We start from the raw sequence: 13,771 nt of genomic DNA on the forward strand, positions 1-13,771 counted from the left end.
CTCTCCCCTTTCCCAGGCTGAACAAACCCTTTGTGGACTATGGGGACACTGTGATGTACGGTCTAGAATCCAGCCCCAGCTCCTGGCTCCGGAACCACGCTCACTGGGGAAGGTAACTGGTTTCCTGTTCCCTTTCAGCTGTGTCCCCCCCCCCCCCAGTGTGGAGGCCATCAGATAGGGAAGTACCGTGTGCGGAAAGCATCAGGAATGGAGAGTGTTGTTTGGGTTGGCTCTGCAGTTGGTGTGCTCTGTGTCCTGGGATAGCGGGAGCCTTCCCTCACTTCTTCCCTCCACTTCCTCATCTGTAATACGTGAGGCCTGGCCTGAAAGATCTCTGGAGGCCATTCTGGCTTTGACAGTGTGGAATGTCCTGATGTCCATCTGGTGATGATACTCCCTTCACTCACTTTTCAATAAATACATTTGAAGAACTCTCAGTGGCACAAAACAGTTCTTGATTGGGAGGGGAGATTCCCTGGGGTAAATTATATGGTCTCCACCCTCCAGGGGCTTGTGGTCTGTACAGGGAGAAAGAGCCCAAGAACAAGACAAGAGACCAGTAATGGTGTAAACTGAGAGGAAGAGAACATAATGAGGTGAGAGACAGCCAGGTGGAAGGTTCCCTTGCCTGGCTGGGCCAGAAGAAAGACCCACAATTAGTGAGAGAAGGAACAAGGTGGGAGACAGGTTTGTGAGGAGGCGGGCAGTATCTGGAAATCTCCCTTTAGGTGACTGTTCAGGTGCCTGCAGGGTAATATTCTACTTTTTGTTTCCTGGATCTATGGGAATTATTGATACCATCAAGGATTGAATCCTATTTTGTTGTTGTTTATTTGTTTGTTTTTCTTATTTGAACCACATTAAACCTATGTTCTCTGGAAAAGTTCCTTTGGGGATCATAGAGGGACCTTTGATTCACAGTCAGCTTCATCCTGTGATACAGACTGTGTCGTTCTTTTGGCAAAATCATTTTCTGTTGCCTGGGAGAAGCCGGTTGTTAAGTGAGCACACCGTGCATGGGTGCTTGGCTGGTTATCAGTTCTTCCTGCCTTCCTCTTTCCCTCCCTTCCTCCCATCTTCCCTCCCTCATTCCTCACACCCTCCTTTCTTCTAATGAAATGTGTGCTCATAGGAAAAGCATTTTTAAAACAAGACAGGAGGACATAAAATGAAAAGCAGAAATAAACCCAGGTCACAGGTGCATTGGGTATCCTTTTAGACTTTTCTGGGTATAAACAAAGGTTTTTAAAACATTTTTTGTACAAATGGACCAAACAGTATATATTGTTTGGAAACTTGATTTCTCCCACTTAAATCACCTAGATATTTTTCACTTTTTCAATGTCAGCACATATAGATTTAACACATTCTAACTGCAAAGCAGTGTCCCATTTAAGAATAGTCAATAACATGATCAATTTCCTTTTTGATAGCCCTTTACATGGTGACCACCGTTGGACAACGGTGCTTCAACCAGCAATCTGTTTGGGTCCATTTATTTCTGGCTTGTTTATATGAAATTAGGTTGGCTCTTGGGTCTAAATTATAGGGAGACACTGTAACGGGGTCCACTTCCCGGCCTTCTCTGTCAAGGGCTCACCATGTGAAGTAGGCTGGGGGTGGGTACAAAGAGGAGCTAAGCAGGGGTCATGGTGCCTGTGTGGTAGAACAGAATGGGAACTTCAGCAGTTTAAGAGCCGACAGGCTGTGGTTTTGCACACTGACCCACAGCAGGTCAGCTTACTGTAGAAGTAACCATAGAAGCCTGCAGCTGCTAACAGGTACCTAGTAGCAGAAGCAGGAAACAATGTAGCAGGTACAGAACAATCCACCTTTAGGCTTAGTGCAGTAGAAGTCCCTAAACTGTATGAGCTAAGAGTCCCTAAGCTATTGACAAGCTTGTACCCAAATAAGTACATAGAATGCACCCATTCTCTTGCCTTGGTGCATCCAAAACTTGGTGGTGTATAAAAGTAAAAGCCCTGCTATGCTCCAGGCTCAGACTTTAGGAATTATCCCTCTGGGGTATGGCATCATTAATAAAATGTTGTGTCCAGATCTTAATGTTCTGACCCTCATTTCCTGCTGTTCTCTGGTGATTGCCTACCTCGTGCAGCATCCTAGAGAAGACAGGAAGGGAATCTCAGAAAGCACACAGATAGAGTCTTCTCCAAAGCTCTAACTGATATGCTTGTCCTCACCTGCTGGGAAGAGTCTGTGATGACTTAGGAAAAAAGCTCTATTGAAAGCATTTGTCTGAGAGTCTTCCATTTGTATTTTAATGACCTTTGTATTGCCTCCTTCCCATCCCCAGGCACATTGTGGACTTCTTCCTGATTGTCACTCAGCTGGGATTCTGCTGTGTCTATTTTGTGTTTCTTGCTGAGAACTTTAAACAGGTAGGATTCTGGTAAAAAAGAAAGCATATGAAAAGGGATGAGTGGAATTTCTGTTTAGGATTGTTTCCAAGCCGGCTTTGGTCAATAAAAGAGTTGAGGTTTTAACACTTTATGTACAGTGCCCTTTTTTTTGATGCTCATGTGAAGACCTGGGATGTAGAGAAACCTCAAGATGTCTTGTTAACCCTTCTGTCTTAGGTAAGACGTGATCACACCCAGTTCAGACAACTGGGTTGCTAGCAACAGTAACATGAAGACTCCATGGAGGGCTTGCAGGCCACAGGTGCCTCTCAGGCCTGGTTCACACTCTGAGCTCTTAGTGAGAAGCCTCTTCCAGCAGGACAGTCATCACCTTTGTGATTGGAGGCCTTGGCCTTTCTCCTTCTTCCCTCTTCTAGGTGATAGAAGCAGCCAACGGGACCACCACCAACTGCCATGACAATGAGACGGTGATTCTGACGCCCACCATGGACTCCAGACTCTACATGCTCTCCTTCTTGCCCTTCCTGGTGCTGCTGGTCTTCATCAGGAACCTCCGTGTCCTGTCCATCTTCTCCCTGTTGGCCAACATCAGCATGCTGGTCAGCCTGATCATGATCTACCAGTACATTGTTCAGGTGTGAGCCCAGGCCTCCCCCATCCTCTTAGAAGGGTAAACAAAACCAGTCAGCAGAACCTACCTAGTTCCATGTGACTTATGTGAGGTATGTTTAGAAGTTTTTAAATTCAGCACTATGGACATTTTGGGCCAGGTAGATTTTGTTATTGTCCTGTGTTGTTGGATATTTAGCAGTATCCTTGGTCTCTATCCTGAAAACGCAAGTGGCTACTACTCCCCCAGTTTGACAACCAAAAGTGTTTCTACATATTGCCAAACACCCTGAGGGGCAAAAATCACCCCCCATTGAAATCTCTGGTTTAGGCTTTTTTCAATTGGATTGTTAATGATCTTTATGCACAATTGGAAAATAGTAAAAACATATTAAGATCAAAATAAAAATCAATTTTTTTAATCTGTACTTAGGTATAAGTAATTCCCTACCATTTATTTGTCAAGATTATAAAGCCACTAGTGTTCATGCCACTCGCTTACCCATGTGGGTGGATCTGTGGGGTGGTTTGGAGAACACTGGAACACAGATGGGGAGAGGATCACATGTAGAAAAACGTGTCTTTAGACACCATGGCAGTTTGTGGAAAAGAAAATGCATTTTGCCAAGATTCGATTAAAGGAAAAGATTAAAAGTAGGTGAATGAAGCATAACTTAAGATATTTAAATTTAATTTCCCAATAAACTCACATCCCTTTTTTTGATTGGAATGTGGACAACACAAACAACCATCTGAGTACCACCTCTCACCTGAGTCTCCTCTCAGGGATGCCATCTGTGCCAGTGGTCTGTCTTGTTCTGGATCCTGTGAATGCTTTAAACACTATATAAGCATGTAGGAAATATAACTAACAAAAATTAGGTTTTGTTTTCATTTTTTAAAAGAAATTTTAAAAAATTGTTGGTAGTGTTCATCTACCAGCCCTCTCAGGCTGGAGCAGCTGGCTCTGCTTCACTGTTTCTCTCTGCTGCCCAGAATCACAGAGAACAGATGGGCCACGGTTTACTTCACCAGTCCCCTACGGGTGGACCATTGGGTCATCTATCACTTATAGTCTTTTTTTGGGGGGGAGGGGAGTGTCAGGGGTTGAATTCAGGGGCACTCAAACACTGAGCCACTGAGCCACATCCCCAGCCCTATTTTGTATTTTGTTTAGAGACAGGGTCTCACTGAGTTGCTTAGCACCTTACCATTGCTGAGGCTGGCTTTGAACTTGTGATCCTCCTGCCTCAGCCTCCTGAGCCACTGGGATTACAGACCTGTACTACTGCGCCCAGCAGCTTCATTTCAGTATTAAGACAGTGAATATTCATTTTTTTATGAACATGATGAATGATTCTATAAACTACTTACCTAGGGGTGCAATTACTGAGGAACATGTACTTTTTTTTTTCTTGTGGTACTGGGGATTAAACTCGGGTACCATACCACTGAGCTACATCCCAGCACTTTTTATTTTGAAATAAGGCTTTGCTAAGTTACCCAGGCTGGCCTTTAATTTGCTATTCAAGTTCACGTCCCCACAGGTCACTGGGATTATAAGTGTACACTACTATGCCCAGGAAATGTACACTTTTGAATTTTTATATTGCCAAATTGCTTCTTCCAGAAGTTGTTGACTGATTTCACATAGAGTCCCCTTCATGCTTCCATGGTATACAAGTGCCTGCTTTGCCCCCCTAGATGACTCTGGATATGTCAGTCTTGTTAGTTTTGGTCAGTCCGACAGGTGACCATTGCCTCACTTTTCACACAGTGACCCAGTCACCTACTGATGTGGTTTCCAGGAAACCGCTCGACCCTGAAAAGCAGGGGCTGCCTGTACTGAGGGAATGACCTTCTTGTCAGTGAGCATGTACTAGTTTTCTCTTATTGTAAATCAGGTGGTTAGTAGATATTGTCTCCTCTGCATAACAGTTTTTTTTAACATAAAAAACTATAATCCTATTTTTATGTTGAATGTGTGATTGACCATCTCCATGATCAAGATGTAAATAAACACATAATTTCCCTTAGTAATTAGCTCTCTCTCCATTGTCCATAAGATACTCCATTGAGGGCTAAAGGCAAAGTGAGGCCACCCCCACAGACAGGAACATGCTGCACTGAACCATTGCAGGTGGCTGCCAAGGTCAGAGGACTGGGTGAGAATTTGTGTCCCTGTAACATCTCGGTTCCTTCTTACTGGTGGCGTCCACCCTGAGCTGTGTGGACATTTAGTGCAATCTGCATGTTGAGGTAAGGCAGCTCTGCCAGTTTCTTGAGATCAGGTCTCTGTCTGCTAAGCCCACAGGGTCTCTGATCAAGCAGTGCTCTCTGCCCTAGTTCCCAGGGACAGCTGCTGTCAGCTGTGGTAACAGCACCATTTCCAGGTGGCTCACAGCTACTAGTGCTCTCTGTGCATCATTTTTGATGTTGCTGCTGCTGTTTGTAACTGCTCTTTGGCATTTTGCCCCATTTACCACATGGATTCCCCTACTCTCAGATGTTTCTGAACTTTCCCCCTAATGCCAAATATGGGTGTGGGGGTACTAGTTTTGCTCTTTGTGCACATGCACCATAGGAAGCCAGCCAAGGTCCTCCACCTGAGCAGGCCTCCCTTCCTTCTCATGGGGAAGGATGAGTGGCACAGTTTTGAGTCCAGGGGGGCTTCCCAGTGAGTGTGTTATCACTGCATATCCTTCATTCTGTGATATATTCTTGCATGATTATAATGATTCCAGAATTGGAGTACATCTTTAAGTCTGTCTGTACCTTTTATAGCACTTTCTTGAAAAAACTTTCATAAGTATAATTTAAGTATTATTGAATTGAGACATGTTAATAATGATATGATTTTAATTTGCATGTTTCTTGGTAAATGAAACTTTTTCAATTTAGTTGAGTGGGTTGTAAGTCAATAACAATCATGAAGTATGTAGAGTTGGACGTTCCTTTTGTTGGTCACATGTGAACCATATCTCCAGACATGATCTGTGAAATTCCCTTTCTGATACCTCAATCTGATCTGACGTATGAACCTGGGCAGTACTTATCCACTGATCAACAGATAGCACCTGTTTCAAGGAACTTAAGTTTCATTTGTGCCTCAGGAGTAATTACAGGGAAATCTCACTCTCCTGCCTCATTATAGAGCAAAAATACCTATTAGTCTGTCTTCATACTAGGTACCAAAATACGTCTTAATAGAAGTCTGACTGACTTCTTAGCAGGAAATAGTCAGTCTTTCTTTTTTTCTTTTTTTCTTTTCTTTTCTTTTCTTTTCTTTTCTTTCTTTCATTTTCTTCTATTGTTTCCCCTCAGAGACTGGGGTATTGTTGTTTTGAAATCTTTCAGAGAGAAGCCTGTCATAGAGGTTGCTCATAGACTTTCCCTGGTTCACTTGCTGCTATTCTGTTGCACTGTTAGAGCATGCCCCGTATTTATCTAAATACCTATATAGTTGAGAAGGTTTGGACAATTGTCCTGCAAAGGCCCATAGGTTAACACTCTTGGTCATCAGTCTGTGGCACTATTGGAAGGTGATGGAACCTTAAAGAGATGGGGCCTGGTGGGAAAGTTAGGTCATATGAAGCATGGATTTGAAGGAAGGGGATTAGGACCTCGGCTCCCTTCTGCCCCCTCCTTCTGAGCCTCTGTGACATGAGCAGCTTTGCTTTACCATGCACTCCCTGCTATGATGTTTTGCCTTACCACAGGCCCAAAAGCAAAGGAGTGAACTGATCATGGGATGAATTCTCTGAAAGTATGAGCCAAAAGAACCTTTTCTCCTTAAAAGTTGATTACCTCAGGTATTTTGTTGCAGAGACAGAAAACTGACTAACCCAATAGTTAAATTAATTGAAAATTATCATTGGCTGAGGTTGTGGCTCATAAATAGAGTGCTCATCTAGCACATGCGAGGCCCTGGGTTCAATCCTCAGCACACATAAAAATAAATAAATAAAGATATTGAGTCCAACTACAACTAAAAAATAATTTTTTTAAAAAAACTCATTGCTATCATTTTCTGTTGCTATCCCAGAATACTAACTAGATAATCTACAAAGAATAAATATTTACTTAGTTCATGGTTCTAAAGTCTGGGAAGTCCAAGGGAATGATGCCTTGGACTGTTTGAATAATGGTGGAGGCCTTGTGCCACTTCCTAGTATGGCAGAAAAGCAGAAGGGCAAATCTCCACATATGGAAGAGACAGAAAACAGGAGGCAGCCTCACTTTAGAGCAACCTGCTTTCATTGTAACTGATTCAGTCCTTTGACAGCAAGAGTTTATTTATTCCTTCCATTATGAACAGTTTCACAAGAAAGGCATTGATCCTTCTTAATAACCTTTTAAAGGCCCTACTTTCATTACTGCTAAAATGGCAGTCAAGTTTCAACTGAGCTTCAGAGGGGACAAGCCATGTTCAAACCTAAGTAATGCACTTGGTTGAAAAGCCCAATTCTGAAAGGGCAGCAACTTCTGAGTCCCCACCCATCCCCCACTTCTTTGACACAGTCCATTACCAATAGCTGGTCATGGGTGAGCCAAATAGGACTCTGGGACCATCCCTCCCTGCTAGGAACATTATGCCTATGCTTAATAATTGCTTTTTTAAAAAAACTTGCCTGTTTCTTTTTAATATTCTTTTTGCTGTTCCCCTGTGTTTTTCAACACTCTTGTCTTATACTTACTCATATGTTCAAAATGCTCAATTTCATTAACAATTTTTAAAAAAGAGAAAAAAGGAAAGGGGCCAATCTAAAAATTGACCCCCTTCCCTTCATATTTATCTATATGGGGTGCTTATATAGGCCCATCATAGTGATTATACAGATATTTAAAAAAATGTTTCTGTTGCATAAAGAGTTTTTATTTACTGCTAATCATCTCAATTTTTACTTTATAAATAGTATATAATCTGTGATACAGTTAGTATATGGGTCATTACTTAACTGAGCAATTGGGATTCTTTAAAGTGGTTGTTGGCAGTTACTTTACTAAATAGCTATGCTCAACTGTTTTCATCTTTTGATTTTCTTTTCTTCATGCATTAAATTTCTGGGGATAGGATTACCCAGTGAAAGAATGTAACTCTTTTTATGCAAGCACCAGCATTTCAATGTCTTATGGTACATTGAACTAGTCATCCCTCAAAGCAATTTAGGGTTTTCCCAGCTTGAAGAGAAAAAAAATACAACTGGGCTAAATGTCCCCAAATTGTCTGTCAGATATCAAGCTTTCTCCCTTTGGAAAATCTTGAATTTCAGAAAAGGCCTGACTTCTCTGATTGTAGTTCAAATCTTCAATCTCTATCGTATAGCCTTTTGCTTTGTTTGTTTATCTCTTTCAGAAAATCCCTGACCCCAGAAACCTTCCCTTGGTGGCATCCTGGAAAACCTACCCTCTCTTCTTTGGCACAGCCATCTTTGCATTTGAAGGCATCGGAATGGTAAGAGTTGTGCTGTGGTTGGGCCTGAGGGTTCCCTGTTGAGCTTGGTGACCTCATGTCTGCTTTAAAGCTGAGGAAATGCTGTCAGAAATTATCTTCTGAGACTTACTGGCCAGTTAGTGAATAATGTTTCAAGGATTCCCTGGAATTTGCAAGCTCCAACTTTTGAAGGTAAATTGTTATGTGAGTTTTAAATGTCTGTATTGAAAAATCCTCATTGCATGATCATCTCTTACGTGCACAGTAAGCAATAGGCAATCAGGACTGCTGGACCTGGAGTCAGCCTGACTTGGGTGACTAGCTTCACTAGAGTAATTATGTATGAAAATGTCACACAGAAATCCATTATTTTGTGCCATTAACAGTAATAATTATAATAAAAATAGAGGGGAAAAGAATAATTTTGTGACTTAGTGCAGAGACTCAACTTCTCCGAGTCTCCATCGTTAGCCCCTGAAAAGTGAGCATAATGATTAATAGTTATTGGGATTAAATGAGATATGGGTTCACACTTCTCTCACCACTAGTTAGTTCATCCAGACATAAACTCAGTAAAAATTCCTTAGACCTATAAAATATTATAAATCAACTGGACTTTACACACATCGATAGAATATTTCCTCCAACAACACCTGAATGAATATACTTTCTTCTCAGCAGCTCATGGAACCGTCTCCAAAATTGATCATATTTTAGTTTACAAGGCAACTCTTAGCAAGTACAAAAATAAACACCTAAATAAATAAATAAACCTATAGAAACTATATAAACATGTGAAGACTATAATACACTTTTGAATGATGAATGGCTAATAGAAGAAATCAGAGAGAAATTTTAAAAATCCTTAGACACAAGTAAGAATAATGATACTATGTAGCAGAACCTCTGGGACAATATGAAAGCAGTTCTAAGAAGAAAGTTTTTAGCTCTGAATGTCTACATGAGAAAATCAGAAATGTTCCAAATAAACAACCTAATGATACATCTCAAGGCTCTTGAAAAAGAAAAACAAACCAATTCCAAAAACAGTAGAAGAAAAGAATTAATTAAGACAGAGCCTAAATCAATGAACTTGAGAATTTTTTTAAAACAGTATCATGAATCTAACATAATTTCCTATGTACATACATGAAAATACCTAAGTGAATCTCACCATCATGTATACCCACAAGACTGGTATCCTAATTAGAATGAGATATATTCCATGCTTGTATGATTATATCATAATGGATTCTACTGGAAATGTATAACTAAAAAGAGCCAATAAAAAATTACAAAGGATCAATGAATCAAACACTTGGTTCTTTGAAAAGAAAAAAAAGATTAATAAACCCTTAGCCAAACTAAATGAAAGAAAAACAAAGAGACAAAGTAATAAAATTAGAGGTGAAAAGTGATAAATTACCACAGACATCACAGAAATCCAGAGGATAATTAGGAATGATTTTGAAAACTTATACTCCAGTAAATTGGAAACCTTAGAAGAAATGGATACATCTCTAGAAACATACCATAATGAATCAAGAGAATATAGGCAACATAAACAGACCAATAGCTTGTAATGAGACAGAAGCAGTAATAAAAAGCCTTCCAACAAAGAAAAGCCCAAGACCACATGAATTATCAGCTGAATTCTACAAGACTTTTAAAGAAGAACTCACGCCTATACTGTTAAAATTATTTCATGAAATAAATATGGACGGAATACTTCCGAATTCATTTTATGACACCAGTATTATACTCATACCAAAACCAGATAGGGACACATCAAGGAAAGAAAACTAATATCCTTGGTGAACTTAGATGCAAAAATACTTAAAATATTAGCAAATCAATTTCAACAACATATTAAGCAGATTGTACATCATGACCAATTTTATCCTAGAGATGCAAGAATGGCTTTACATATGTAACTCAATAAGTGTTATTCATTACCTAAGTAGAATTAAGAACAAAAATCATTTATACATCTCAATAGATGTAGAGACAACCCTGGACAAAATTCAGCTCTCATTCATGATAAAAACACTGATGAAACTAGGGATAAAAGAACCTACCTCAACATCATAAAGGCTATATATGAAAAACCCAAAGCCAACCTCATAGCAAATCAGGAAAAACTGAAAGCATTTCCTTTAAAATCTGGAACAAGACAAATATACTCATTCTCACCACTCTTATTTAATATAATGCTAGAAATTCTAGCCAGAACAATTAGGCAAGAGAAGGAAATAAAAGGGATAAAAATAGAAAGGGAAGAAGTCAAATTATCATTGTAGATCATATAATTCTATACATAGAAGATCCAAAACCTCCACCAAAAGACTTCTAGAACTAATGAATTTTGCGAAGTAGAATGTTACAAAATCAACATATAAAAATCAGTAGCTTATACCACAAATGAATCTGCTGAGAAAGAAATCAAGAAAACAATAAATCTAACTAAGAAGTTGAAAGACCTCTGCAATGAAGATCATAGAACATTCAAGAGGGAAATTGAAGACCTCAGAAGATGGAAAGATCTCCCATGTTCATGGACAGGTATAATTAATATTGTTGAAATGTCCATACTACCAAAAGCAATATACAGATTCTATGCAATCCTCATAAAAATACCAGTGACATTCTTCACAGAACTAGAAGAAAACAGTCCTAAAATATATTTGGGAGAAAAAAAGAATTGTAAGAATTCTAAACCAAAACAGTAATGCTGAGGCATCATAATACCTGACTTCAAATCATAATACAGAACTATGGTAACAAAAACTGCATGGTACTGACTGAAAACAGACATAGACCAGTGGTACAGAATAGAAGACACAGAGACGTGAGAGAATGAATCGACACCCTTATCTCTCATCCTGCATATAATCCAACTCAAAATGGATCAAGGACATAGGAATTAGACCAGAAACTATGCAACTCCTAGAAAAAAAATATAGGGTAAACACTACAGCATTATAGGCACAGACAATGGACCCCTAAAAGTCAGGAAGCAAGGTCAAGAGTTAATAAATGGGATGGCATCAAATTAAAAAGCTTCTGCACATCAAAGGAAACAATTAGCAATGTGAAAAGAGATTCTATAGGATGGGAGAAAATTTTTGCTACCTACTCTTCTGACACAGGATTAATATCTAGAAAATATAAAGAATTCAATAGACTTAACACCAAAAAAAAAAGAAACCCTCAATTAATGGACAAATGAACTAAACACACTTTCGAAAGAAGAAATGCAAATGGTCAACAAATATATTTTAAAAATGTTCAACTTTGTTAGCAGTATGTAAATCAAAACTATATTGAGATTTGATCTCATACCAATCAGAATGGCAGTCATCAAGAATACAAATAATAATAAATGCTGGAGAGGATGTCAAGAAAAAGGAACACTTTTACTCTGTTGGTGGGACTGTAAATTTGTACAACCACTATGGAAATCAGTATGGAGGTTTCTCAAAAGACTAGGCTTGGAATCACCATATGACCCACCTATACCACTTCTTGGTGTTTATACTGAAGAATTAAAGTCATCACACTACAGTGATCCATGCATACCCATCTGTGTAGCAGCACAATTCATAGTAATTTAACCATGGAATCAGGCAAGGTGTACACCAATGGATGAATGGATAAAGAAAGTGTGGTATATGTACGTAATTCAGCCATAAAGAAAGATGAGATTATGTCATCTGCAGGAAAATGGATGGAAGTAGAGACCATATGTTAAGTGAAATAAGCCAAAATCAGAAGGTCACGTGCCAAATGCTTTCTTGCACGTGTAGAAGCCAGGGAAGGAAAAGGAAAAGAAAAGTGGTGGTGGTGGTGGATAATGATCTCATGAAAATCAAAGGGAGATCAGTAGAAGGGACTGGGGGCAGGGGAGTGCCGGGGAGTGATATTGGCCCAAATGTATTGTTATATTGTGTGCATATACAAATATGTAACAACAAATCTCATCATTATGTCCAACTGTAATGCACTGATAAAAAATGTGGAAAGGAAAAAAAACTGCATTGTGATTCTGTTTTACTCCAGTAAGAATGGCAACCATCAAAAGCACAAATAACAATAAATGCTGACAGGGAAGCAGGGAGAAGGGAACACTTATACCCTGTCCATGTGGATGTAAATCAATGTGGCCACTGTGGAAATCAGTATCAGGGTTTTTCAAAAAACTAAAGAACTTTATGATTCAGCTCTACCAATCCTCGGTATCTATCCGAAAGATAAAGACAGTACTTTAGAGTTCACATGGCATCTCATGTTTATAGCAGCACAATTCACAATAGCCAAGTTGTGGAACCATCCAGGGTTTTCATCATCAGATGGATGGATAAAGAAGTTGTATTCGTCCATACAGAATGAAATCATATCATTTTCAGGAAAATTAATGGAACTTGATAGCATTATTTCAAGTGGAATAATCCAGATTCAAAAATATAAGTGTTGTGTGTTTTCTGTCATGGGGAAGCTAGAGAGAAAAAAGGGGACAAAGGGTCTCTCGAAGATAGAGGGAAGACTCTTAGGAAGAGAAAGAGGATCATGAAGAAGGAGGAGTGGACCAGGGGAGGTACTGGGGAGTGGAATTGGCCAAATTATGTCATATGCATGTCCAAATATGCCACAGTTGAGACCAATTAAAAAATTTTATTGAGATATGTTTTCAGTGCTTTGTATAGTCCCTGACATATGATAATAACCATTCAATAAATTTTTATTTTACCAACAATATTATTGAATCAATAAATCTATGAATAAGTCATCTGCCCGGGCACATGGGTGCAGTGTATTTTCTATGTGCAAATGAGTAAGTAGTCTTCATTCATGGCCCAGGCTCCTCCTGTCATTGCTATGGTTTTACCAGATTTCTTTACCTAAAGTGGATCTGCCACTCAGCTGTACCTAATTTATTTGTATTTTTCATAATAAAGGCCCAAGATTTCTCTCTGAAGTAACTTATGAGCTTTACTGACCAAAGCATTGAAAATGAGAAGACACTTCCCCTTTCCTAGCATTCCTTCCTCTCCAATTTGATATCCCTTCCACTTATTCACTTTAAAAAAATATATAGAAGCCATTTTTTTTTAAGTCAACTGCCCCAGCAGTTTTAATGGAATGTATTTAAGGATCTGACCCAGGGGGAGACTGTGAGTGACTGTGTATAAAGTTTCAAACCTTCCCCCCGGCTCTTTCCTGGGACCCGGGAGGACTTTCTCACCTTGATTCAAGAACATGAATGCTTTCCAGCTGCTGGTCAGAGTCCCGAGTGAGGCCACTTTTACACTTTTATCAGTGTAAAAGTGGCCCCAAGAACTCGGGACTT

At 39.5% G+C, this 13,771-nt stretch overlaps 1 protein-coding gene across 4 annotated transcripts in view; it reads left to right on the top strand.

The window, feature by feature from the left end:
- Positions 1 to 13,771, top strand: part of Slc36a1 (solute carrier family 36 member 1) — a 45,630-nt gene that overhangs the window by 16,253 nt on the left and 15,606 nt on the right. For all 4 annotated transcript variants that reach the window (XM_040271834.2, XM_005325480.5, XM_040271837.2 and 1 more), the window contains exons 5-8: positions 17 to 112; positions 2,315 to 2,399; positions 2,798 to 3,016; positions 8,347 to 8,445. In XM_040271834.2, the coding sequence (XP_040127768.1) occupies positions 17 to 112; positions 2,315 to 2,399; positions 2,798 to 3,016; positions 8,347 to 8,445 (499 nt within the window). The remainder of the gene's footprint in view (positions 1 to 16; positions 113 to 2,314; positions 2,400 to 2,797; positions 3,017 to 8,346; positions 8,446 to 13,771) is intronic.

Source organism: Ictidomys tridecemlineatus, chromosome 1 (assembly GCF_052094955.1).
Source record: "Ictidomys tridecemlineatus isolate mIctTri1 chromosome 1, mIctTri1.hap1, whole genome shotgun sequence".
In the NCBI taxonomy this organism is placed as follows: domain Eukaryota; kingdom Metazoa; phylum Chordata; class Mammalia; order Rodentia; family Sciuridae; genus Ictidomys; species Ictidomys tridecemlineatus.